Here is a 27503-nt window from a genome sequence, read left to right as displayed (position 1 = left end):
TACATAAGTGATAGTAATGGTAAGTTTCTATCATTTGACACACTCTCATCACAAAAACCACCTATATATAAACTTGCCCAATGAACAACTTTATGGGTCAAATAAAATATTCAAATTGCCAATTCTCACCAACCATTTTGCTTTTCTTGTAACAAATGATATATAGCTTACATGCAGAAATATTGAGACTACATTTCAGTGCCCCCTATGTGACATTTTTTAAACGAATACAATACATTGGTAATACATTCTCGTTAAATTCTATAAAATTTGAGTAAAATAAAAAGGAGTTTTTATGCATTTTTCTATCTAAAAAAATGCATATTATTCATGCATCACGGGCCAGGAATTCAATTGAACATACATGAGCCCATTGAAAAATTATCCGCACTTATTTTTGGCGACATCACATAAAAAATATTCACATGCTCTACTATTGATTTTAAGGACTTTAGAGGTAGAATGCTATTTTTTTTTCTTATTGGCAACACATTATTACGATAACTTTACTTGAAGATTACCATAAATACACTTATGATCACTTATCAAAGTATCAATAACACTTATGATCACAATGTATGCCTCGTCACGTACATTGCAGAACATACTTCTATGGTATGTTTTATATTTTATGCAATATTTTTTAACTTCCTCGTTGTAAGTCGAATCTTACATTTAAGCCGAATAAAAACATAAAGCATGAGCCCGAACTAACCATGGTAAAATCGATAATGATAAATTTCGAGCAAAGGAGAGACTCCTTAGAAGTTTACAAATAAATAATGATAAATTATATAATCAAGAAGATCTTTAAAGAGTAAAGACTACACAAGAAGGATGACAAAGAATCAGAAAAAATATGTACATTCACTTCAATTAATTATAATATTTTCTTTTACTACTATATTAATGATCATATATAATAATAATTGAACAGTGCCGCGTCATTTTAACTTTTTGGATTATATTCCGTTTGAAATTGGTTATGCGCTTGATCTTGGATTACCCAACATGCATGAGTGAAGTTACATAAGCAGAAGGTAGAGAAAGATCTAAGAGGTCCCAAGATCTAATTGACACGTTAAGTCAAGAAAAGTGATTTATTTTAAGAATTGCAAACAGTATCATATTTTTTTTGTAATTGCGCTTTTCTATTACAATTTATTATATTAATATTTCTATTTAATAAATAAATTTGTTTAAGATAACATACTTTTTTTTTCAGTGCATGCAAATGTGATATGCTTTTGTCCTTTCCAATAGTTGTGAATTGTCCTTGTGACCTGGAAATATGGGCCTCCATTGGGCCTTCTAAAACCCACAAGATTAGCCCCAGCAAGCCTACGTGCTAATTTTTATTTATTTTATATATTTCTAGATATGTCAAATTACTGAATTTTCATTTTTATAGATTTCTGGGTAAAAAGAGAAAAAGATCCATAATTTTGGACTCAAAAAACCCCTTTTCAAATTTCAATATAGCACCTTAACCTCCAACGAATTCTCTAACCCAATCAAGCCTCTCTCTTTCTCTCTGAGACACCAGAAAAAACCTAATTTGATCTTCATCGCTTTATTTCCTTTTTCACATTATTTTTATTTTCCATTCCTGATTATCTCTTATTCTTCTTCGCTGCCACATCCATTCTTGATTCGCCGACACTTCCAAGCCATTTGGAATTTGTTCTATCCCTCTATCTCGCTCTCTAGGGTTTGGTTGGATAATCCACTTCATTTTCCCTAGTTCTGGTTTCTGTTCCAGTCATTTTTGCATTTTCTAGGGTTCTATTCCCAATTAGACTGAAGGATTCGATTTTGGGTTCGTTTAATACTTGCTCAAAATTTCACCGATTTCTTTCTACGAATAGGTCGACTAGTATAGTAATTTGGATTTAGATTGCCTTTTGGTGTAATCACTTAACTTTGGGGTTAAAAATCACATCTTAATGAATCGTCTGCTACTACTACTTAAGATTTTCTCCTTTTCTCGGGGAATCGTGCATTTGTGAAGAAAGAAGAGTGTGAAGGATAGATAGATACCATGGAGATTTTGTAAATTGGAACTCCGAAGCCATTAGTTTCTTTTGCTATCTGTCGCTGGCTTCACATTTGCGCTTTGGGTCTGAACCTGAAGTAGAGATTAGTTTCTCTGAAGTTTTGGAAAGGGCTAGGCTTGCATGGGCGAACATGAGGCTTGGGCAAAGCAGCCGAGCGGCGGGCTTATGCCAAACGGGCTTCTTCCAGATGAGACGGCCTCGGTGATGCGAGTTCTCGACTCGGAGCGGTGGTCCAAAGCCGAGGAGAGGACCGCTGAGCTCATCGCCTGTATTCAGCCCAACCCGCCGTCCGAAGATCGGAGAAACGCTGTTGCTGATTATGTTCAGCGCCTTGTCACAAAGTGCTTTCCGTGCCAGGTGAGTCACTGGACTTTAAGCCTTTTTTTATGGTGTCTTTATTTGGAATTTAAATTTAATAAAAGCAGTGTAGTTGTAGATTCAGTGTGCAAGTTGTTTTACTAATGTTAATCATTTTAGGTATGAGTGGAATGTAACTATAGTTTTCGTTCAAAAGGATCGGATTCGTTGAGTGAGGTTCGGTTACCTGAAGTGAGACCGTAGTTATAGATTCGATTCAGTTATGTTGTACATCTAGTGAGGGAAAGGTTGTAGATTCGAATCCTTGCACATTAAAGTTGGCTCATAATTATTATCGATGCTCTGTTAAATGATTATTTCCTTCCATGATTCCCGATCCCCTGAAGTAATTTTTTTCAAGTAGCGATTTTCCCTATTCAGATATAATTCTCACGTAATATGACCTTGTTGGGCTTCACACGCTCAAAGGGGTTTTTGGAAAATTTAATGGATTAAGCTTAGTTAATCCACAATCTTTGCAGCGCGTTGATTTGAAAAATGACTTTTTGATGCATTTATTCCAATATTTATACGGTTCATTATTTGATTTAAAATATCAAGAATTTAGTATTCCTGTTTTGTTGGGATAACTTATATATTAATTTCTCCAGGTATTTACCTTTGGGTCTGTACCCTTGAAGACTTATTTGCCTGATGGAGATATTGATTTAACAGCCTTCTGTAAGAATCAAACTTTGAAGGAGAGTTGGGCACATCAGGTTCGGGATGTTCTTGAGAATGAAGAGAAGAATGAGAATGCTGAGTTTCGTGTGAAAGAAGTTCAGTATATTCAGGCTGAAGTACGTCATTGTTACGGAATTTGGATAGCCATTTTTGTTTCTTACTTTACCGTGTTATTAGGTGTTTAATAACAATTTCCATGACATGAAAGAAAACCTTTATAACAGCGGTATAATTAATCTCAAATATTACTTTCAGTTATCATAGCTATTTTAATGTATATTTGCGTTCACATATCTTTTTTTGTTGGGCTGGTGTATTTGTTGAGTTACCTCTTTAATTTTAATTTTTTTAAAATATCATGGAACTGAGTTTCTTAAATTATTTTGCATTTAAACAGGTGAAGCTAATTAAATGCCTGGTGGAAAATATTGTAGTAGACATATCATTCAACCAGCTTGGTGGATTGTGCACCCTTTGCTTTCTTGAGGAGGTGAGTCCCATTACAGGAATAACCTTCTTTAAAACTAATAGCAGTGAAAACCCTGTGATATATTTGACCAAATTTGCTTTGTTTTCTTATATAGGTTGATCATCTTATAAATCAGAATCATTTATTCAAGCGTAGCATTATACTGATAAAAGCTTGGTGTTATTATGAGAGCCGTATACTTGGTGCTCATCATGGACTTATTTCAACTTATGCGTTGGAAACCTTGGTTCTTTATATATTTCATGTCTTCAACAATACATTTGCTGGACCACTTGAGGTAACCATGGGTGCTTATTCTTGCTCATATTTTTTGCCTCTTTGAATAAGCAATGATGCTGCACATTGGTCTGTCCAAGCTAAACTAATTATATATTGTGCTTGTTCAGGTTCTTTATCGTTTTTTAGAGTTTTTTAGCAAATTTGACTGGGAGAATTTTTGCATTAGTCTTTGGGGCCCTGTACCCATTACTTCTCTACCAGACGTAACAGGTATAAATACTTGACGAATCTTAGTAGTCAATGGAAATTCTTGTTGGGTTACCTTCAAGTTGACCTATGATCAAGATCCCAGACTCAATTTGTTGTTTTTTTGGTGTTACAGCGGAACCTCCTAGAAAAGATGGTGGAGATTTACTGCTGAGCAAGCTGTTTCTTGACGCATGTAGTTCAGTGTATGCTGTTTTCCCTAATGGCCAAGAAAATTCAGGGCCACCTTTTGTTTCCAAGCACTTCAATGTTATTGATCCCTTGCGCGTAAATAACAACCTCGGTCGTAGTGTTAGTAAAGGTACGTGACACCTTATAAGACATGATTCTGAGCTGCTTGTTTTGAACTGTTCATGTCTGGAAGCATGTAATTCTGCCAAACTATTGTTCATGCCCTTGGTTTGAAAACAGATGATTAGATTCTTTGCCATGCCTGCCTTTAAACTATTGTGATTTCTCGAGACACAAACGCTATTATCACTTGCCACACTTTTATCTACCTAAATATACATAAGTTTTTAGACCGTCTATATCGATCATCAAGCTTCAATCTTTTTTAATGTAGTTATAAGTATTGTCATTAGTGATATGTTCAAATACATGTATGTGATGTGAATCTTTTCCAGGTAACTTTTTTAGAATACGTAGTGCCTTTGCTTTTGGAGCTAAACGCCTAGCCAGATTACTCGACTGCCCGAAAGAAGACCTGTGTTTTGAGGTAAATGAGTTTTTTATGAACACTTGGGACAGACATGGCAATGGTCAGCGTCCCGATGCACCAAAGAATGATTTACGGCGGTTGAGATTATCAAACCACGAGCTGTTACATGGTCCTGAGATTACCAGAAGCAATGCAAGCAGCAAACAGAGCCCGATTCTCTCTCCTCGGGAATATCAGGATGACGATACACACGTTTTAACTAATCTTCCTTCCCGGCAAGGTAGTGTAGAAAGCACATTGAAAAGTAGTGATGCTTCAACTGTATCTGGTATCCAGGCACAAAACAAATTTGGGAATCCAAACAGTAAGACCTCTGATCAGATAAAGAAAGAGGCCAGTAGCCACGGTGCACAAGTCGATAAGGTTCAGAGAAGTTTGAAGCCTGACAACTTGGTCAGTGAAATGCAGGGCAGGTTTCTTTTTGCAAGGACGCGCTCTAGTCCTGAACTTTCAGACGCATATGACGAAGTGCCTTCTCGGGCTAGGCAAGGAGGGGACCCAGAGGCTGGGAAGAGCCAAATGTCGTCAAGGTTGGATAATTCCAGGCGAAAAACCAAGGAGACTGATAATGTGGCAAGCCAAGACATTAGATCAACCGATGACCCTTCATCTGGTAGACGCATCTCATCCCGTCAAAGTCATTATGCTGCTGTTGATTCGAGGATTGGTTTGAATAGCTACCAAGACGAGGCAGCCTTGAGAGCCACAAATGATGATTTTGGTACCGTCTCGGGGGCGCAAGGGATGCAACAGGAGGAGCAAGACCTTGTCAACATGATGGCATCTTCAGCCGCTCGTGGTATCAGTGGACCGGTTTCTGTTCCGTTGAATTTAGCTTCTCATCATCTCCCACTTCCAATCCCTCCGTCAATTCTGGCTTCACTGGGATATGCTCAGAGAAACATTGGTGGGATGCTTCCACCAAACCTTCCAATGATTGAGAACCCGTGGGGCACAAACATGCATTTCCCTCCGGGGGTCGTTCCATCGCATCTGAGCCATTATTTCCGTGGCATGAGTTTGGCCCGGGGTCCAGAAGATCAAGCTGAACCTGCGAATGAGAATTTTACTCCCTTGGAAGTTAATTTAGGGGAGGGTGATCATGATTTTTGGCACGAGCAGGATAGGCGTTCTGCCGCTGGACACGATCTTGATAATGGAGGTTATGAGATGCTACAGTCGGATGATAAACAACAATCAACATCATCCGGGTACAACTTTAGCCCATCATCTCGAGTAAGAAGCGCTGGAAGTTCTATGCGGGGCCAACAAAAGTTCTCCAAAGAAACCCATGGCTCGGCAAGGGAAGATCATGTAGATGATTTTAGTTATCATGATAACAGAGGACATGAAGGCTATTTTGATGATAGAACCGTGAGTTCAAGGTCTGTGTCTGCTTCTCATGCTGGTTCCATGAGAAGTAAAACCTCATCTGAGAGTTCGTGGGAAGGATCGTCAGCAAAGGCATCAAAATCAACGAGGGAAAAGCGCGGTAGAAGAACTAGTCCTTTCTCAGTGCCTTCTGCTAGCCAGGGGAAAGATAAGAGTGTATCGGAACATTCTTCGACTCAGGCAGATGATGACAATAAAGATTGGAACTTATCATCTCCCAAGGGCACAGAAGTGGCAGAGAGAAATATAGTACCTCATACCTCTTGGCAAGTTTCAAGGCATCAGCTACCTGGTTTTGAATCTGCGCAGACGAGCGGATCTGAGTCATTGATACCGTTTTCACCGATGGTCCTAAATCCTCATTCTCGACAGAGAGGCCCAGATGGTCAATCCTTTACATTTTATGCCACAGGACCACCTGTTCCGTTTGTTACAATGCTTCCAGTGTACAACTTCCCGAGAGAGACAGGAAATCCAGATGCATCATCAAGCCATTTCAGCGGGTCGGAAGCAGGTGAAAACAGTAATTTCGGACAAAATTTTGAATCGCCCGATGGCGCCGATCAACACGTCCCAAATTCTTTAGAATCAGTGAAGAGGGATTCGCCTCTTGCTCTGCCAGAGGTTAAACCCGACATTCTCAATGGTGACTTTGCTAGCCATTGGAAAAATTTGCAATTCGGACGGTTTTGCCAAGATTTGCGAGAGCCACACCCGACACCTGTGGTTTACCAACAGCCACCTGTCATGCCGCCACCCGGATACTTGCCGGGACGTGTGGATGGACTCGGACGACCTGTTTCAGCCAACGTGAATGTCTTCTCTCAGGTTATAAGCTACCCACCTCAAATTGTCCCTGCGGCTCCTCCTCAGAGTTTGCCCGCTAGACCTACTGGAGTATATCAACGTTACGTCGAGGAGATGCCAAGATATCGTAGTGGAACTGGGACATACTTGCCAAATCCCGTAAGATAAAAATTGTCTGACGCCAGCTTTTTACGCCATTCCCGCAATAAAAAAAAAATAAATTTTTTTGGACTACTGTCTATATACCGATTGATCTCTTTTTTTTTTTTTTTGGTAAGCCTTATACTGGTGTCTCCAGAAGATTTTACTATCGTTTTTAACAAATGCAGAAAGCTGCTTTAAGTGATCGTCACTCTACTGGTGCACGAAGAGGAAATTACAATTACGAAAGAATCGACCACCATGGTGATAGAGAAGGGAATTGGAATGTCAACCCGAAATCGCGGCCTTCAGGTCGCGGCGGCTACAACCGTAGCCACTCAGAAAAATCAAACGCCAGGCTGGACCGTTTGTCAGGAGCCGAGAGTCGAAGCGAAAGACCTTGGAGCTCACGCAGGCACGACTCTGTGCCCGTATACCAGTCTCAGAACGGTCCTATTCGCTCGAATGCAGTGAGTAGCTCAACGACTGTGCCGTATGGAATGTATTCACTGCCAGGCATGAACCATGGTGGGGTGTCCTCAAACGGGCCCAACATGCCGTCCCTCATAATGCTCTATCCTTACGACAACAATGCTGGCTATGGCCCGCACCCAGAGCAGTTGGAATTTGGGTCTCTTGGACCAATGGGTTTTCCAAGTCCAACCGAATTACCACACCTAAATGAACGAAGAAGAATCGGGGCAGCATTTGAAGATCAGAGATTCCATAGTGGCTCCGCGCAACAGTCGCCTGATCAGCCTTCCTCACCCCACCGCGTCCAGAGGTAATCAGTTTGGTACACTGTGCCCTCAGTCTATCTCTTCCTATAATAAATATATTTTTTTATTGCCTTGATATGTGTCAATTAGTTACTATTGGACTCTTTCACTGAGGTTATGTTGTCATGCTGATGGGAGTGTTTTTATCTTGACACGGGTTTTCGACATTTTTTTTTTCCAGATGAGAGGATTTCAAGAAATATGAGCTCAATGATGAGAATTTTCCACCTCTGGTATATCGTGACTGAGGCGGAATCGTGATGGGGTAAAAAATACCGCAAGAAGTCCCGGCGTCGCTAGTAGACCTTGCTCTCACCACACTCAACGATTTCATTTTGGCCGTCCCATGTGACGAGTTCTTTGCAAATATTTTCTCCCACGGTGAGGCTCTACTACTTCAAGCCGAATTGATACATTTTTCGCACTGCTGTAGCGCCGTTTCCGATTACTGTAACGCTGAAGGTTTTGACCAAAGGTGAAGAAAGAAGAAGAATGAAAGAGAGTCTGCGAAGGGGGTGCCCGGACTCCGTTACTGGCAGAAGCTCATGCAAGGTTCAAGACACATTGTACCTTTATTGAATTGAAAACTCGGATTCATATCTTACTAATTTTTACTTGGGATCTGTTCCTTTCTCACTTTGTATCAAGGATTTTGAATGCATAATCTCCGATGTATCTTTTTATCTTTTGCATTCGTGAACTATTTGCTGGTTTAGCAATAACACAGATCACATGATCAATTATTTTGTTTTACTCTAGGTAATTTACCTGTAGAATTGGGTATAAAATGCAGAACATACGGTCTGAAATCTTGTCAAATGGGTACTCCTTTTTCTGCATTACCCTCGGAAATCTTATAAGTAGGCAATGCACCCGGAAGTTGCTGAGGAAATAAATTAGTCATTATGGACAATCTCTAAAAATAATACGATATTGAAGTTACAAGTAAATAGTAAATAATGATAAAATATGAAACAAAAAAGGGCAATTGGCGGCATAAATACCTCAACTTTTCGGTTGTATACACTTTAATACCATATCTTTTTTTTTCGCGGCTAAAATATCTAACGTTGGTTATTAGCACCATCGTTAAGTTTAAGACGTGAACGGCTGATGTGGACTCTCAAAACTTAATAAATCGACTGAAAAACCAGAGAGGGAAACTGCCGCCGCGCCGGGTCCGTACGCCGCCACGGGGATTCGCCGTACGCCGCCACGGAGATCTTTTCTTTGTTATTTCTTTTAAATTTTTCTTAATAGTTTTTTTTTATGTGAACCGAAATGGTGTTGCAGGTTGAAAGAAAGACGGTGAAGGCTCAGATCTGGGACACGGCTGGTCAGGAGCGTTACCGAGCCATCACGAGCGCTTACTACAGAGGCGCGGTCGGTGCTCTGCTCGTCTACGACATAACGAAGAGGCAAACTTTCGAGAATGTCCAGAGGTGGCTCCGTGAATTGAGGGACCACGCCGATTCCAACATCGTGATGATCATGATGGCCGGGAACAAATCCGACTTGAACCATCTTAGGTCCGTCTCTGAGGACGACGGTCAATCCTTGGCCGAGAAGGAAGGTCTGTCGTTCCTCGAGACATCGGCTCTCGAAGCCACCAACGTTGAGAAAGCGTTCCAGACCATTTTGACTGAGATTTACCACATCATTAGCAAGAAAGCGTTGGCCGCTCAGGAAGCAGCCACAAATACGGCTGTTCCGGGTCAGGGAACGGCCATTAATGTCAACAAAGCTTCGGGAAATGCGAAGAAAGGTTGTTGCTCCACTTAATTGCAGAGTTTTTTTTGTGGGGGAAGAGAAAAAAGATTTGCTAGGTGGCGGCGTACGGACCCGGCGCGGCGGCAGTTTCCCTCTCTGGTTTTTCAGTCGATTTATTAAGTTTTGAGAGTCCACGTCAGCAGTTCACGTCTTAAACTTAACGATGGTGCTAATAACCAACGTTAGGTATTTTAGCCGCGAAAAAAAAAGATGTGGTATTAAAGTGTATACAACCGAAAAGTTGAGGTATTTATGCCGCCAATTGCCCAACAACAAAATGTACTTGTAAATTGTACATAGGTTCCTTTTTACTTTTATATAGATATAAATGTTAGTTTTTAAATAGCATGGAAAATTATTTAGAATCTTATATTATCCGCTGTTTAGCAGTCTATCTTAGATTATAATAGCACTATTTACTGCTCATCTACTAGTTAAGTTTTGTAATATGGATTTATGTAATACTGACTTGGTATGAATGATTCTTCATTATGTAAGCAAAACAAATAAATCTTCATTAACACCCCCACAACGTCGTCAACGTTTTTCTTTTTATAAGCATTGTTTTTCTTAATCAAGTGTTATATACTAATTGTTTATTTGTTATAGAGATTATTTTTAAACTATGAACTTTTCAATACCAAAATCCATCGAGTCTAATTTAATTCAAAACTATGACTACATATTTTGTGTTGTAATTACTTTTGTAGCCTATCAACACCGTCGGTCTCAAATCAAACCCTCAATCCACGACATGTAATTGGGCTCCTCCATCAATGCTTCCGATGACAACGCCGCTTCTCTGGCTTGCGCCCCCGATCACCGCTCTCACATGTGTACGAATATCCTGAAAAAGATATTCATGCGATGCGACTAAATTCCCAAAGATAAGCTTCATGTGATTGTAGTAACCGCGTTGTTAGCACTGAACATGAAGCATATAATATGTTAGTGACCTAAAATAATTTCTACCAAAATGATTTAACGAAAATTATATTATCTACTTAAAATAAAATGTATACAAGTATAATATTTGTACTTTGTAATGTTCACTTCATTACATTCATCAAAATGCACTACGCAACAATAATTTGTTATGAGCATGATGTATTTGGAAGAAAAAAATTAGAAAGTAATATCTGTATAGCATTTAAACGGGTGTTATAGCATCTAGGTATAACACCAAAACAATTAAAATTAAGAGCTCTAGGTCTGTTCCGTGGTTAAACGGCACCTAAAAACTTAGTTCGGCAATAACATTTCCAACACATTTAAAATTTCAGCGCTTTCAAAAGGGACAACTTAAAAAAGTGGATGTATTAGGATATAAGGAATACAATCGTCTGAAGTATTTGCTGTAACAATACACAAGACTGAGCCACCCTACAAAGACTTGCAGAATTTGTCCCTTAACAAATTGGACGTATTCATTTCCTGCTTTCCTAACAAGCCATAGTCTGACATTAATACAAAAAAAAATGACCACTTAAAAGCATTAAAGAAACAGCAATGTCGGGGTTGACCCAGAGACTATCTGACACGCAAACCGGGTACATTCTTGAGACCCATCTTGCCAAGGACCATCTTGGGAATGGCCGGAGGAGTGTCTAGCCCCATTGTTCTACTGAACTCATTTGCGAGCTCCACTAGTTTGATCTTGTCGCGGCCGACATTCTTGTTCGAGTTGTAGTATCCGAGCCACGCCTGGTACGCCGATTCTTTGCTCTTCATGTCAACATGGGAAAGCCCGCGTTCGATCTGCGCTCAAAAGTTCAAAAGAAAGAAAGATATTATAAGTGCGTTTCGAAATATTGGAAGAACATAAAAAAAAAAAAAGTTGTTTCAGTCGGTTAACCCCACTCACCTGTTTCTTTGTGTCAGGATCAATGGAAGGTTCAGCGCCTTTTGTGATTGGCAAGTCTTTGACAGTCGATAAAAAGTACTGCTCCCACGGAGCCAACATCAATATTCCCTCCCCTTCTTTACCTTTCCGTCCCGTTCTACCGAGTCTATGGATGTACTGTTGTTTGTCAGCAGGTACGCCCATCTGCAATAGAAATGAAGCAAGTTAAAAAAAAATTGGCGATTTCTCAAGCCGAAAGGCCTAGAACCTGTGAAGGTTTCGGGATAGTCAAAGCCTCACTTGGAACTAAATATCTGTTGTAAAGATAAAGAGAAAATTGAGTACAAGATCAATACCTGAACAACAAGGGTGACATCGGGATAGTCAACCCCACGGGCAGAGACGTCAGAAGTTACGAGGATGATACCCCTTGACTTTCGGAACTCGTCGGAGACCTTGGTCCTGTAGCTCTGAGACTTTCTTGAATGGATCTCTCTCACATTCATCTTCATCTCTTTCAGAAGCTCAGCGACCAACTTCGTGACCATAGCGGTCGTACAGAACACGATAATCTGTGGAGCAAAGTGAAACCAGAGACTATTATGCATTGTATCGAGCGGGAACCAGATTTATCATTGCTGACCAAAGAGCTCCCCGATATACAAACCCATCTTTCTCTTTTACAAATTTTATGTCTCTGTTTACACAGCTCTAAACAGAAGAGATTCTTGAAATAAGCCACAATATTACCTTATAGTCGACATCATCGGCAATATGATCCTTCAAAATAGCATGTAGATAACTGAAATGCTTGTCTAATGGAGCAACCAAATGCTTCTGCTTCACCTGAGACGGTAATCATTTTAAGAGCTTAAGAACAAATTTGTTAAAAAATATGCACGGCATTAGTGTGATTTACAACAGAACCAATTATGATCAAACACGTACCTGTGAATGAGTATCCTCACTTCCACCTTGAACTGTGTTAACGAATTCGTGATCTCTTTTCAGAGCAATGTGGCAGATTTGACGAACCTTCATTCAGCAAAAAATGTATCATCAGACATAAATTCCAACAAAATATCACAAGACAAAATAAAACACTCAGTGTGGGAACCTCATCTGGAACTGTGGCAGAGAAGAGAAGTGTCTGGCGTTGCTTAGGAACCGATGCAATGATTTTCTCAATGTCTTTGAGGAATCCCATGTCAAGCAAATGGTCAGCTTCATCGAGCACAAGAACTTTTACGCCCATTAGCCGCGTTGCAAACCCAGGGGTGTTCTCCATATGATCTTTGAGCCTCCCAGGCGTTGCAATAAGAATCTGCAAGTGGATCAACATATTAAGTTTGGAACCACGTCTCAGTACGAGATAGAAAAAGATTTGGCTAACATACATTATATGAACTATAAGCCTTAAAAATACACACAACTCATCATGACTTGTCTTTCAATCTGTGGTCCTAAAACCAAAAACAAAAATTACCTGGCAAGGATTTGCTTGCAAGCGCTTCTGCTCCATAGGAAGTCTTGTACCTCCGATCACGCATTGGACACCGATGGAAGTGTGGTATTTCAACAGAGTATTGGCTTCTGCTGCAGCTTGATTGGCCAACTCTCTGGTTGGGCACATCACAAGCACAAGAATAGGTGGTCGCTTGTTGTCACGGCCAATTGGAGGTGAATTTACAACAACTTCAATCGAGGGAAGCTGGGAAAAAAAACGAGCTTTAATAACACATGAACTTATAAAATACATGAAAATGCTATCATAAAAAGTACACCAAAACCCAGTTAAAATTTGCAGTCATTCTAGAATAGAGAGCAGTGACAAAATCCAGATACCAATTCTCAATAGAACAAGAGCGTCGTAAAGCAACCAAAAGTCACAAGTAAATAAAGGATCTAGCCACTTTTCCACGAGCATACTACTTTATTTATTTGCCAATTAATCCTTCACTGGTGAGCAACTACTCAATCATCAGAAGAAAAAAAAAATGACTCACCAGAAAAGCGACGGTTTTCCCTGTGCCTGTTTTAGCCTTGGCCAGAACATCCTTACCTAATAAAAACATACGAAACGGAAACAACCAAATAATTAAGTATAACCGGAAGAGCCAAATATTCAAACAAATCAAAAGTATGAAAGAAAGAGTAACCTCTGAGAATGAGAGGAAGAGTCGCCGCCTGCACAACAGTCATCTTTTCATATCCGACGTCCTTAATTGCTTTCAATGACAAAGGAGACACCGAACACTCATCGAATCTGCACAAAAACAACACTCATTTTCACATAAAAATATAAAACCCCCAATTAGAGAGAGAGAGAGAGAGAGAGAGAGAGAGAGAGCAAGTCAAATACCTGGTGTCACTCAAATAAGAAGCCGAATCTCCTGACGAAGAGATTTTCGCCGGAGGCCTAATCACAGTCTCCTCGTCCTCATCTTCGCCGCCGTCGCTCTCGTCATCGACATCATCGTCGCTAAGCAATTCCCCGATGCCTCCAACACCAAACTTAACCGTCTCACCAGTCTCGACATCATCGTCGGAGTCGGATTCCTCGTCGTCCTCGGTGGCCAAAGCGGGCCTCTTTCCCGTGTGCATTCCTCTCCCACCGCGTCCTCTCGCCCCCGGAGAAATCGAGCTCGGACCTCTCTTCCGGGACGAAAACTCTCCTTCTTCTTCTTCGGAGCCGAAGCGCCGAGTCATCTGCGACGAGCTCGATCCTCCGCCTCTGCCTCTGCCTCCGCCTCCACGACCTCTTCTGTCTCCGAAATCTCTTCCCCTGGAGGATGAATTTCCCTCGTCCTGAAACCTAGGGTTCCTACTCACAAATGTATCTCCGCCGCCGCCTCTGCCGCCGCCTCGGCCTCGGCCTCCGCCTCTGGACTCAAACGGCCTCCTCGAAAACGAACTGCCTTCCTCGAACCGGGACCCGAACTGCCGGTCCGAAGAGCCACGTGGCGCTCCTCCACGTCCTCTCGGAGCTCCGCGCCCCCTGGGAGCTCCGCGGCCTCTCTGGCCGCCGCCGCCGTATCCGTCGGAATCGCTTCCGCTGCTTCTGGTCCTCTTCCCGGCGTAGGAATCTCTGCGTTCTCTTCCTCCGTCGTCGTCGGATCTGCGGGGGGCGTGGGAGCGTCGTCCGCCGAGGTCGGAGACGAAGTCGCTGAGGTCGGCCTCGTCGTCGATGAGGCTCCGGGAGCCGCCGCGGGTGGCGGAGAAATCGGAGCGGGCGGCGCGTGTGGAGAAGGCGCGTGGGGTGAGGGAGAGAGAGTGGTGCTTTAGGCGGAAGGGGAAGATTCGAGAGAAGGCGGCGACGGAGGAAGAGGAAGAAGGGATGGGGAGAGTGGGGCGAGGGAGATTCATGGCTGGAAATGAAGGGTTAAGGAATCGCAGGTTCAGGAACAGCTTCGCCGGCATAGCAGGGCCGAGATTCCGACGGCTTCTCTGCCTTTTCAAACGGAGGAAGAAGAGAAGGAGAAATAAACAAGTAAGCAAGAAGATAGGGTTTAGGGTTTAAAGAAGGTTGCTTCTCTTTCTTTTCCCTATTTGTAGATTTTGTCTTAAGAAGAGTACCCTAAGAAGAAATAAAACAAATATTGTTTTTATTTTGAAGTTTTTACTACCTGGCCAAGTGGACTTAATTTAAGGACATAATTTTGTAATTAAATAATAAATATTAAAGAGAAATATAATAAAAAGTATATATATTAAAGATTCATAAACACATTTCAATTGGAAGAACAAAACAACTTCATAAATAAACATTGAATTTGAACATTATCAAGGAAGCCAAAAATTTCAAATCATAATTGGGGTTTCAAATATCATGCTAAGCCAACATGTTTAATAAAGTGAGAGAACTAAAGAAGTTCCATATAAAATGAGAAGGGAAAATGGAAGAATAATGGAAACGGTGAAGGGGAAGAGTGGCTGATTTTTTTTTCTTCTTTATTTTTATTTTTATTCGCTATGCAAATCTTCAAGTCTAAATGAGCGCTATTTTTGTGGTACTTAACATAACTTAATTGGTAATTTCACAATACTTTCAAAGTGAAAATCGTGAGTTCAATCCCAACTAGCAACAAAGTTGCCTTAAAAAAACAAATGAGCACTACTTTTTACTAGCGTAAAGTTGGTTTGCCAATCTGGCTCGTATTGTCAAGTTACTAATAAAGTCATTTTGGTTTTTCAGTTGATTATCAAATCTCTTAGTAGTATTTGCATTATCTTTGTTTTAATTTTTATTAGAGACGGATTAATTGTCGTTCACTTTTTCGTTTGGAAAATTCTGTTAGATTTTTCTATAACATAGTTAATAAGAAGCACCTCTCCTTCAACTTGCATCCTGAAGCCACCACGGGACGGTTTTTTTTTTTCGGCCCCTGGCCTTTGATTTTTTTTTTTCCGGGCCCTGGCCTTTGATTTTTTTTTTCGGCCCCTGGCCTTTGAATTTTTTTTCTTTTTTTTTCCCAACTCTTGTCCTTTAATTTTTTTTTTCCCAACCCTTGGCTTTTGATTTTTTTTTTCAACCCTTATCCTTTAAATTTTTTTTCCTCCCTCATCAACATATTTTGTACATTTTTTTTCCTCCCTCTCTCATCAATATATTTTGTATAATTTTTTTATGTATATTATAATCATAATTACTAATATTATATTATACTATATTAATAACATACATTATATATATGTTTATATATATATTATTTGAAAAACTATACATAGATTTTATATTAATATATATAAATATAAGAAACTTTTTTTACTTTCTATTTCTCTATATCTTTTTTTCTTTAATTTTGTTATTTTTTAAACATCCTTGACAACGATTTTGCTAGATTTAATTTAATATAATTAAAAGTCTTCAACTTACTCTGTTTTACTTATTTTTCTTTTTGACTTAAAAAAAATAAAAAATTGCTAACTCGCGCATCTCGCGTTTATAAAACTAGTATCTATACAAATAGAAGAATTTTCTTCATCATGATGACGAGCCACGATTAGTTGGATCTCTCTGCCAACAACAAAAAGTTTATTGAAAGAGCTGAAGATGTGCTCAAAGTTGTATGTGCCTCTTGTCTTCCTTATTTAAGATACATGCAAAAAATGGGCTGTAAATTGCATTTCAAGTTATATCTTTTTTAATTTAGGTCATCGTTGTACCTTGTATTAAGTGATTCGAAATCTATTTGCAGGTATTTATTTACCCATCTTCTAAGAGCACTACTATCCAACAACAACGCATCATCGTTGTGTCCCAATTTAGCGTTGTTAAATAGCTGCACTCATAAATATCACCCCATTAGCGTCACTGATTTTAAACATTACCAATCAGTAATGTCAAGAGCAACGCCAAATATCTAACCAATCACATAGCAGTAGATCAAAAATATCGGAGGAGAAAAAAAATAACCTTAATATAATTGAAACATCCAAACTGCAAACCCCAAACCCCAAAGAAGTCTACATAAATAACTGAAATATAGTTTCCATATATCTATGGATAATAAGTCTGTGTAGCTCTCTAGATATTCCCCTAAATATTCACCAAGCTAGCTAGAAGCACTGCCAATGAAAAATACATACATATATATATATATAGTATATATAATGTGTGTGTGTGTATATATATATGTGTATCTGTGTATATGTAGTCTATCATTGTCTCGGATGGTTCTAGGCAGTTAAGTTGTTGGTTGGAGTTGGAGACCAAGTTTTTTTCCAGTTGACAAGCTTGTTGAGGAAGGCATTGACCTCTGATGGGTCTTTGAGAGAATGGTTTGCTAAAGTGTCTTTTGGAGTTGAAGTAACCACAATTGGGAAGCCTCGTCCAATCTTACGAATACTCTGCAGATAAGGCATACTTATTTAGATATCCAGTATCGATTATCAGGTGATCAAAAGTTCAACTTTGATCCTAGTATTTACTGATTCTAAAAAAAAACTTCAAGAGGGGCACATTTTACAAAGTTCTGAATAATTTGGACTAAACTGAAAAATTATTATAAAATCACGCACAAAAATGTAAAATTAAATTTATACAACTACAATACCTTAAGATAAACTACGAATTAAAGACAAAGAATAACAAACATGATTACCGCAAAAGCATCTTCGTCAGTCTTGTCATCACCAATGTACATCGGAAACACATTTTCGTTAGAAGTGTCGAACCCAAAAGTTTCGAGCAAATATTCCAAGGCACGGCCTTTGTCCCAGTCAATACTCGGGCGAATTTCCATCACCTATTTAATGGAAAAAAAAAAATTATTCATCAAGCGTTTTGAATCTTTCTAAAAAGTGAAGAAAAAAAAATTATTTGTTCCTATTATAAATTTTTTGTTTAACTACCATTTTCCCGGGCGAGATATGGAAGTCCGGGAAACCCTTCATAAGATCTTCCACCCTCTTCTTGAGGATTTCAACATCCTGCGATTTAAACACAGAATTTGCGACTAATTAGTATTGATTAACATGTACCAACAATTAGTCATATTAGATGCAACAACTATATATCGTCTACATATTATGTGCAAATTAGTCATTTATGTACCAGCTATTTTTAATTTTTTGTAATTTTACTTTAAAAATTTACAAACTAGCCTTCTATTAATTTCTTGTTAAAGGTGCAAAAAAACTGACCTTTTCATTTGGCACTCGTCTATAATGCACAGAGATGCAGAACTTGTTGTCTTCATACGCTGAACCCTCAATGTCTTCCACTATTACTTCAAGAGCATCTTGTATCTGAAAAATCATCATCACAATTGAAATTCTTTGTTCAATAAAATAAAGTTTTATTCAACCTAGTAACAATATGTCGCCAAGTTTAGTGATCTAACCTTCTTAATATCATTCATATATTCATTCGCCGGATGAAAGAGAAAAACATCTTTTCCCTACAAAAGGAGAAGAAAAATCTTGATTAGAGGATATCAATTAGAGTGTGCATTGCTATTATTATTATTTCACTAAAAAGGGTATAAGAAAAATTAATAGTCAAAGTCACCCCATTTAGGATTATTTTCTATATCAAAGTATAATTTGAAATAAAATAGAAGGGCTTAATAATAAATAAACCAATAAACCTCCTCATCGGTGGTCTTAATCTGATGTTTGTCGTTTCTATGCTTCTTCGATCCACACGGTGTTGAGATGTCCATTCCATGACTTCCCGCATAGTAACAATGCTTCAATCGCACAAAATTATACACCTGCAAAAAAAATTACAATTTGTTTAAAAAAAACCTAAAAATATATGTAGTGTTATGAAATGAATTATAATCACGTAACAAAAAAATCACCTTCTCTCGCTTCCTTCCAGAAACAATAGCAGTTGGAAAACTATTAGCAGTTTTACATAAAGCACGGTACATCTGCAATGACAAAAAAAAATATCATTCTAATTTCATTCGATTCAAAGTACAAATGTTGAGAGAGTTACATTAATTAAGTAGTGTGCATAATGTAATGAATAAATAAGATATGATATAGTTAAGGTTTCTTTGGCATTGCTGGCCATGAATTGCTGGGTAGTTTACTTTGGTCATTAATTTTTTGTTTTTGTTTTGCATTCACTTAAAGTTTTTGTTTTGTACATTTCTAACAACTATAAAAATAAAAAAAATAAAAAAAAAAATTGCTCATAATTTACAACATACTCACATATATATTGACACACATGACTAATTTCTAATCCGTAATTTTGCAATTTGACTAATTTCCTAATTAAAAACAATAAATTCAAGTAAAACCATATTAAAGAGCTAATATTTTTTAATGCAAAAGAAAAACAAAAACAAAAAATATTTTTTGAAATAAGTAATTATATTGCTAAAATATCCGCTAAAAATATGTTATACGCTAAACATGCAATTTGTTTTCCTTGATTATATTAACCTTAATTTTGAGAAAGACTAGTTGTATTGCATAAAAAATTCAGAGAGGCAAAGGTCAAAAAGATTAAAGGACCAAAGTGTAACTACTCAGACAAAAAATAAATTAATACCGAATTAGTGATGACAGCACAATCAGGGTCAGCAACAATATTGGAGAGCGTTCCATCATAGTCCAAAAACACGACAATGTTCTTTCCCTTTGCTTTGCTCATCATCTCCTTGAAATTCTCCAGAGCAGAAGGATGTTTCTCCTGGAGAGTGTGGTATTATGATGAAGAAAAGAAAATAAAAAAATATTAAATACAAAAATAACATTATTATTATTATTAATACTGTTTATATTTAGTTATTTACCATCCATGAAGAGTAGGAATCAATGATTGGCTCTTCGGGCTTGTTTTCAATTCTGGACTTGGAGTGATCTATGCCCTTCTGGTTCACCATTTTTTTATATATATCTCGCTGCTCCAAAAATATATGAACAAATTGGTAAATTGGTAAGAATCTTGAGAAACATATATGAACAAATATTGGTGTTACAATGTAAAGTATTGTAGTTTAGAATGGTTTAGCTAGGGAATTTTTTATTTATTTTTAAATAATTTCATTACTAGTCATTGAAATTATTATATTGGACATTTTAATTATAAATTGCCTTGGCAAATCCTTTAGTTTCTTGACAATTGTAGACGGAACTCATGCTCTCCCGTGAGAGAATACATCATACAAACAAGTAAATGCCATCAAAGCTAAACTTTTGGGGGTGAAAATTTGAACTACTAGACCATGTCGTTTTCATGGCTCAAAACGATGTCGCGACAAAAGAAGAAAAACGAAGACATGGGCCCACAAGGCCCAAAGAGAAAGCTAGCGATCGGCCAAAGACCGAGGCTTGCCCAAATAGCCGTCGGCCGACCTACTTCACGTGAAACGCAAAGTACACATCGAGAAGAAAACAAACACTAAACAATCTATCAAAATTTGAATGACACGGTGTAATTTTAAAAAAGTAGTTTTTTAATTACATAAAATATTATTAAGGACTAAGTCTGGTTATATGGGATGCCGCAGGACCCTATTTCCCGTATTATTACTACCATCCAAGAAATGAAAAAAAAAACATATTTTAAAAAATGGTACCATGAATTTTTTTCTTGTTAGCATCAAGCAAGTGAGACGAAACTGAAATCCTATTTAGTCATATATACAATACCGTTATAATGTTTTTTTTTTACGGTTGTATTTGTTTTTTTTTTCTTACTTATGTAAGTTATTTCAAAATTGAAGTAGAACAACAAGCTAAAAAAAGTAAAAATATGAAAATCGCGTAATATGGTATCGGGAATTTTTCACTCCTATAAAAAATGCTTTAGGGATTTTTGTATGGATCCATTAGAAAAATAGTCAACTTAAACGTTTGACATTGCTAAATAGCTAACGTTTGGTAAATCTTAGGTAAATAGGCCACTTTCAGACGTAAATCTTACATAAATAATCACTTCCATATACCAAACGTTGACTATTTATGTCCGAAAGTGACTATTTATCTAAGATTTACAAAACGTTGGATATCTAGCAATGTCAAATGTTTAAATTAGCTATTTTCCTAATTTTTTATACCTTTTTTTTTATTATTATTCAGAAAATGTTATTTCCACAAAATATAAGACAAGATCTAAGAGTCTTATTTTCCAGACTTTTTAGTAATGTAGTTTACGATACTAAGGGCGATGTAAAAAAAATGTTGCCCGAAATATCAAGACAAATACATGTCCAAAAATTAAAATGAACGTAAAATAATGATTCAATTTGGTGACAGAGAAAAGTGTTTATAATTAGATTACTAATATAACTTTATATGATTTTGCATTAACAGTGATGTTTAGAGTGTCATTATTAGCCTTAAGCGCGTCGACAATGTAAATAGATAGCTGCATGAGATATTGAAATTTAAACACATAAATAATTTATAGGATATAATTACATGAAAAAGTCATTTAAGGATTGTCGTTAAAGATTCAAGACACACCTTTTACAAATCGAATAAAAAACGCACGTAAGCAAAAGAAACTCAGAAGGTTACAAAATTGTAGGAGTTTTCTCATATGGCTCAATAACAACAACATAAAAGAAAAACCTAAACTTAAGGTGGAGAAATCAAATAAAGGCATAAAAGAAGTACAATATATAATGATATTTTACGATCGAATTTTCAGACAACAAAGCTTGTATTCTTTATTATAATAAAATAAAAAAATAAAAACTTGCAGTGGAAAAGAAAAAAGACACAACAAGGCTCGTTTTTTTTTTTTTTTTTTTTTTTTTTTACATACAGACAAAAATGGTGCTATAAAAACCTCCCTGTGAAACAAATTTCACATTGACCATTCTAGTTCAGTCACTAGACACGCACGGACGATAGATATATACGAGTTTTATATATATGTTATGAAATACGTAAAATTTCCCGTGGCGTGACGAGAAAAATAATTATCCATGGTTTTGCTATAGAGATAGATGTGATGTATAAGTGAAGGCGAGTGAGAACTATGTGCACTGATATGATACATAATTTTCAATAAGCAAGGTAAAATGAGGAGAGGAAAATCAAGAAAAAGGCATATAGTGATTGATCAAATAATCATGTGTACCTTTTTGGTGGTGGAGTTGAAAATGAGACGGAAAAAAGGGGTTGAAGATCTAGACACAATAGAAATGTGAGAGATAGTAAAGGATGAAAAGCGACAAAAAGGTTTGTGTTTATTTATAAGCCTTGAAATGGGACATAATGGAACCTCGTTATAGTCTCGGGATACTCGTACTTGTTTTTTTTTTATTTTTCCAAAAATGATCTCACCAAAAAAAAGTTTTATGGCTTTTTACCATATTATCCTTCTCAACAATGTATTATGATTATTATCATTGTTTATTAGTTCAATAATATGGCGTGTATTTTTAATAGAACTTTCTTAGTAGTGTTTTGCTTGTTGAGTTTGAATTTTTACTAGCTAAATTAGCGCATAAAAATTATTGGTATAAAGGACTAGGCCAAATGTTTTGAGTAAGGTCGTAACCCGAAAATATGGAAAAACACGTATCTCAGTCTCGAGGAAAATATAAAATATCTATTTTAGCGTTATGATAAATTAAATTAATCCATAATAATTAGAGTTGGTAAAAATCTTATCCGTACCTAATAAAAAAAATCTTATTCTTGCATAACATAAATTTTGAAACGGCCAATAACAAAAAAAGTTTACTTATTTAGAATGTACGGATAAAATAATTTGAGAATTCGGGCTTATATCTAGTAATTATGATTATTACAGATGATGTAGAACACCCATACCCATGTAAAAATAAAATTTAACACAACTTATGACTCTTTTTCTTCCACGTCTTAGTAGTGATTTGCTCGCGGAGTTTGAGTTCTACTAGCTAAATTAATGCATAAAAAAAGTGATATTAAGGACTACGGCAAATGTTTTGAGCAGCGTTGTAACTCGAATATACGAAAATACGTATCTTAGCATTTGTCGGGATAAATATAATATACGAAAAATATGTATATTCGTATTTTAATATATTTTATCCGCATACAATAAAGATTTTGAAACGGCTAATGACTAAAAAAATGTTTCCTTATATAGAATGTACATACACAAGAATTAGGATATTATATCGAGCAATTATAATCTTTACATATGACGTTAAATACTCATGCAAAGGGACGAAATTTCACGTCTTAGTATCATAGCAACATGGAAACGAAAATAATCCAAATTTATACGATTGCAACATAGTTATATTTTTTATTCCGAAATTAACGCAATTGTAGCGTGTAAGTACTTCGTTTGTTTAACTAGAATGTTGGATTTGAATCCATGGTTACATTTGTTTCTCTTGTAATTTACAATTTAACATTTTTAAACTAATTTTTTCGTTTATTATGCTCTATGACAATGTAACATAGTAAGCAGAGAAGTAAGCTATCAAAACAAAATTGTTTATTACAATTATAAACCACACAAAAATAGGGGCATTTTAGTAATCTTAATGTACTAGGAAGACAATTGCGGGAAACAAAAAATCTGGTCCCGAAAAGGCCAATTAGCCAAGTTATTAAAACAATTAATTTCAGAATCCCAATTCATTTGTAATCTTGTAATTATTTATTTATTTTCTTATTTTAGGGAGATACGATGATAGATATATCAGAAACTGGATAAATTGCTCAACACGGCTAAATTCAATAATTCATAATCAATTTTGGTATTTTAAGATATGGTCGAGTGTCGTTACGCTCATAATTTTACTCAAAGAAAACAAAAAAGTTAAATAAGTCTACAAATAGTAGTAATAATATAAAGCTATTAAAAAAATCCTATGGTAATTGCTTGAAGAAGATTTGATAGAATCAAACGTATTTAATTAGGTGGATCACAATTTTTGTTTCTTAAGTTCTTTATGATAATCCAATGGGATCCTACCAATTTTTTCCTTTTACATTTTTTGTAAGTCATAAGTTTTTCTAAAGGAAAAGTTTCTTTGTTGCATAATTATAAAACATAGTAATAATTTATTGTGCTTCATATATCTGATTATCGTAAATGCAAAATATATAAATAAAAAATAAAAGTAAAAACTTCCAATGAATGTCATAGTTTTAGATCTGGGCATACACAATTTGTCTATATTATATTCCTTTGTCAAACGTAATAATAATAAAAATAAAAAAAATAAAAAAAAAAGCCAAGGAAAAAAAGGGGGTAAGAAATGAACTATCTCCTACTTTGAAGTTTGACCTCCCATCGTCATCAATTCCAAAAAAGTTATCTAAATCTGTCTTATGTTAGTTTATTAGGCAACTCACTTAATTATTTAAAGCGTATCTCCCATTAAATGATTTTTCAATATGAGCATTGTCTTCTGATTAATTGAAGTTCTTTCGATTCTTGTATTGCCATGACTACATTTAATGATCCAAAGTTTTAAAATAAAAAATCTATTTACATTTAAATGAAAAACAAAATATTGATAATGTGTGATCTAGATTCTAGAGTCTTTTTTACAATGATGTATCGAAGACTATATTGTTTGTCTACAAGACTATCTTAATTAAGAAAGAACGAGAATAATTAACGTTTGAATTTTTTTATTTATTTATTTTTATAGGAAAATGTACAAAATTTCTATTAGCTATAAGGTAAAATATCTTTGATTATAGGAGAATAATAATTTACAAAGCACATCATAAATTTAAGACGAAAGAATTTAAAGCTAAGTATATGTAATTGCTCATCTCTTGCATGTTTCCGACAAAGAAAAATGACACGAGCGACTTTAAAAGTGATCAGTGATCACTAATGAATTTTAAGCAAAATGGTGGGAGACTATATCACGGCGTTTAATCACCGCTAAATATTAGCGGCAATTTGTGGTGATCGCCAAAGGGCCTTTACCTGCGACTGTTGTGACTTTAGCGGCGGCAATTGCTGGTAATAGTCTATAATGTTGTGATGACAGATGAGAGTACAAATGTGGACGATTAACCTTTTATTTTATTCAGTGTAACAAAACAAAAAAAAAATTGAGCTAATAAAAATTCCCATAAGTATTTTGTATTGAAAATAAAAATTACGATCCTTAATTTCCCTTGACTTGTGCGAACAGACGACTCGGTCTTCTACTATCACATAACCTCAAGACATAATGCGCATAGACAAAGTAATATTTTGGTCGACAAATTTACAAACAACTAAATCTATAAACTTGGAACTGAATATCTTATCATGATAGTTCTAACAATCAATATATTTTATTCATGAAAATATCTAACTTATATTGAACTAATTCAAGAAACAAGCGTATGGTAAGATGATGAGTGCATTATCTCTTATAATATTATTATTGTTTCCCAATACTTATTTACGCTTGTGATAATACTTTCGCGTTTTCTTTGTTTTAGAGTGAATACCATAGATTGATGCCAAAAAGAGAATTTTACAGAGAAAAAAAAAGCCACTGAAGGAATCTGCTAAATTTGGCATACCATTAACACTATGAAATACTACCGGATAATGTTTTTAAAGTGCAACATTTATAAAATGTTGGGTGTTTAAATTCTTTCAAGCGTATTATATATATATATATATATATATATATATATATATATATATATATATATATATATTAACCACTTTCCTTAAAAATGAAATTGCAATGTTAAAAAGATCCCCAAAACATTAGACATTTTTTGGAATATGGAGTGACATGTAAGCTATATATTCTTTGTGCTAGTATATTATTCGTAATACCCGAATCTGAATAGTTCCACACAATCCAATAAGTTTAAGAAATTCATATATATTTTATGGTCAAATATAAATACTCACTCACAAAATTTATGAATTCAATGAATATCCATAGTTTGATATCAATGAGTGTTAAGCCTCATTTTCATAAGGTAAAAATGACATTCCGAGAGCAAAAGCGACAAGACAAACTCATATGTAAATCACAAATTAACAAGCAAAGTCTTTTGGTCAAATCTCGAGCCAACTTTGACTCTTGCCTTCAACTCATTTTGACCATAAAACTAAGTTTGCCTTCAACCCATTTTTGTCATAAAACAAGCTTTGTCTTCAACTCATTTTGGCCATTAAACATGTCTTGCGGCCAACCCATATTGGTCACAAAACATGTCCTGCCGCCAACCCAATTTGACCCTAAGTCTTGCCTTCAACTCATTTTGGCCACCAAACATGTCTTGCCACTAACCCATTTTGGCCACAAAACATGTCTTGTCGCCAACTCAACTTGGCCACTACATAAGCTTTGCCTTCAACTCATTTTGGTCACAAAATGAGTCTTACCTTCAACCCATTTCGGTAATCAAACAAGCCTTGTCGCCAACTCATTTGGCCACAAAACAAGTTTTGTCTTCAACTTATTTTGGCACAAAATGAGCCTTGCCGCCAACCTGACCAAGACCTCTTGCCGCCAACCCATGTCCTTGATGCCGCCAACTAGCCAAAGCCAAGGACCTCATGGTTCCGCCAACGCTCTCTGCCACCAAGAGTTACCGCCAACCTCATTCCACACGGTCACACCATGATCCATAAGCCTCAAAGGCTCAAACCAAGTCCCTCTTGTGCCTCAAATGCAATATGAATACAACGAAGGACTTGAGGATCCAAGAACGACGAGGAACACAAAAAAACACAATGACGTGAAGACTCAGAGAGGAGATCAAAATGTTGAGGGCCCTATTCAAGAGAGATTAAGGGTTGAAGATAAATATTCGGAAAAAAAAAGGTTTTACGGGTTGAAGGCAAGGCTTTGGAGAGAGATTCAAATGGTTGAAGACTCAAAGAATCAAAGACTCAAAAACTAGACGAAGAACGTGAAGAATACGAAGAACGTGGAAGAACCTAAGACCCAAAGACTCGAAGAACACGACGAGAATGACGAGCATGACGAAAGCGAGAAGCACGTAGGAGACTCATCGATGAGACGAAAATGACGAGAAGAGAAAAAGTTCACTACATACACGTGCGGTCATAATGTCCGGCACTAGGTCGAGTTACGAACGGTCCTAAATGCTAATTCAGAAACACAAGTAACAGTGAGATCGATGTCTATCATCACTAGTCATCTGTCTGTCCGACCTTGAACTCTCAAAGAAGATTAGTTGTTTAACCTTCTCTTCCCTATCTGGGCTAACCTAATGGGCCTTGTTGCCATCTAGTTTTAAGTACATGCCCATAGCAATGAGAGCCCTCTTATTATTTCACAATATGGGTCTGACGCGAGAGCAACAAAATAATTCAGGTGCCGAGACAATTTGAAGTGGTAAAATTAGTTGAAAATGAATTTAAAACAGTAAATAAATCGAACATATAGTGTGTGTGTGTTTTTTTTTTTTTTTTTTTTTTTTTTACACTTTCAGTGATACTCCAGCAATGTATATAAATTGCCTAATTGGAAATGTAAAGACTGACATTTACATTACATTAGTGCTTAACCTTGACGGTAGTGACTTGTTCTTGATATTTTTATATACCAAAAGATGA

General features: G+C 36.7%; 3 protein-coding genes and 1 pseudogene across 5 annotated transcripts; 2 read left to right on the top strand and 2 right to left on the bottom strand.

The window, feature by feature from the left end:
* Positions 1–1489: 1489 nt before the first annotated feature.
* On the top strand, positions 1490–8665 carry LOC149400363 (nucleotidyltransferase). Of its 3 annotated transcripts, XR_016296443.1 has the most exons (10): positions 1491–2414; positions 3026–3214; positions 3496–3588; positions 3683–3865; positions 3975–4077; positions 4190–4375; positions 4701–7153; positions 7324–7919; positions 8096–8295; positions 8377–8665. XR_016296443.1 is itself a non-coding variant. In XM_089611354.1 (9 exons), the coding sequence occupies exons 1-9, from the start codon at positions 2178–2180 to the stop codon at positions 8097–8099; spliced, it is 4044 nt and encodes a 1347-aa protein (XP_089467480.1). In that variant the 5' UTR covers positions 1491–2177; the 3' UTR covers positions 8100–8665. The 3 variants fall into 3 exon arrangements, 2 of the variants coding, with proteins under 2 accessions (XP_089467481.1, XP_089467480.1); XM_089611354.1 differs by having other exon boundaries at positions 8096–8665; XM_089611355.1 differs by lacking the exons at positions 8096–8295; positions 8377–8665 and having other exon boundaries at positions 1490–2414; positions 7324–7923.
* A 524-nt stretch (positions 8666–9189) lies between these two features.
* LOC149400362 (ras-related protein Rab11C pseudogene) lies at positions 9190–9949 on the top strand (annotated as a pseudogene).
* Positions 9950–10986: 1037 nt separating this feature from the next.
* Positions 10987–15095, bottom strand: LOC149400361 (DEAD-box ATP-dependent RNA helicase 31-like). Its single transcript, XM_089611853.1, has 10 exons — positions 13890–15095; positions 13687–13793; positions 13534–13589; positions 13014–13238; positions 12645–12851; positions 12476–12562; positions 12278–12373; positions 11884–12099; positions 11549–11731; positions 10987–11442 (listed from the first exon to the last, which is right to left on the bottom strand). Exons 1-10 carry the CDS (start codon positions 14945–14947, stop codon positions 11215–11217), a joined length of 2463 nt encoding a protein of 820 aa, XP_089467979.1. The 5' UTR covers positions 14948–15095; the 3' UTR covers positions 10987–11214.
* A 2111-nt stretch (positions 15096–17206) lies between these two features.
* Positions 17207–19872, bottom strand: LOC149400360 (putative trehalose-phosphate phosphatase 1). Its single transcript, XM_089610418.1, has 9 exons — positions 19783–19872; positions 19539–19679; positions 18835–18906; positions 18619–18744; positions 18373–18429; positions 18173–18277; positions 17882–17959; positions 17632–17775; positions 17207–17377 (listed from the first exon to the last, which is right to left on the bottom strand). Exons 1-9 carry the CDS (start codon positions 19870–19872, stop codon positions 17207–17209), a joined length of 984 nt encoding a protein of 327 aa, XP_089466544.1.
* Between the last annotated feature and the right edge of the window lie 7631 nt (positions 19873–27503).

The sequence above is a fragment of the Urtica dioica genome, chromosome 4 (genome assembly GCF_054948205.1).
Source record: "Urtica dioica subsp. dioica isolate 48M chromosome 4, U.dioica_male_clone48M_v1_H2, whole genome shotgun sequence".
NCBI lineage: Eukaryota > Viridiplantae > Streptophyta > Magnoliopsida > Rosales > Urticaceae > Urtica > Urtica dioica.
This window is presented reverse-complemented; position numbering and strand designations above follow the sequence as displayed.

Bases quoted from the DNA above. Each gene is read 5' to 3' on its own strand.
- LOC149400363 (XM_089611354.1), top strand. From the start codon at position 2,178: ATGGGCGAACATGAGGCTTGGGCAAAGCAGCCGAGCGGCGGGCTTATG. The intron at 4,078-4,189 runs GTATAAATACTT...TTGGTGTTACAG, and splicing joins TTCTCTACCAGACGTAACAG to CGGAACCTCCTAGAAAAGAT. The intron at 4,376-4,700 runs GTACGTGACACC...AATCTTTTCCAG, and splicing joins CGGTCGTAGTGTTAGTAAAG to GTAACTTTTTTAGAATACGT.
- LOC149400361 (XM_089611853.1), bottom strand. From the start codon at position 14,947: ATGCCGGCGAAGCTGTTCCTGAACCTGCGATTCCTTAACCCTTCATTT. The intron at 13,239-13,533 runs GTGAGTCATTTT...TTTTTTTCCCAG, and splicing joins GGAAAACCGTCGCTTTTCTG to CTTCCCTCGATTGAAGTTGT. The intron at 11,732-11,883 runs GTATTGATCTTG...TTTCTATTGCAG, and splicing joins ATGTCACCCTTGTTGTTCAG to ATGGGCGTACCTGCTGACAA.
- LOC149400360 (XM_089610418.1), bottom strand. From the start codon at position 19,872: ATGGTGAACCAGAAGGGCATAGATCACTCCAAGTCCAGAATTGAAAAC. The intron at 18,430-18,618 runs GTTTATTGGTTT...CTCCTTTTGTAG, and splicing joins TTAAGACCACCGATGAGGAG to GGAAAAGATGTTTTTCTCTT. The intron at 18,278-18,372 runs GTTAGATCACTA...ATGATTTTTCAG, and splicing joins ATATGAATGATATTAAGAAG to ATACAAGATGCTCTTGAAGT.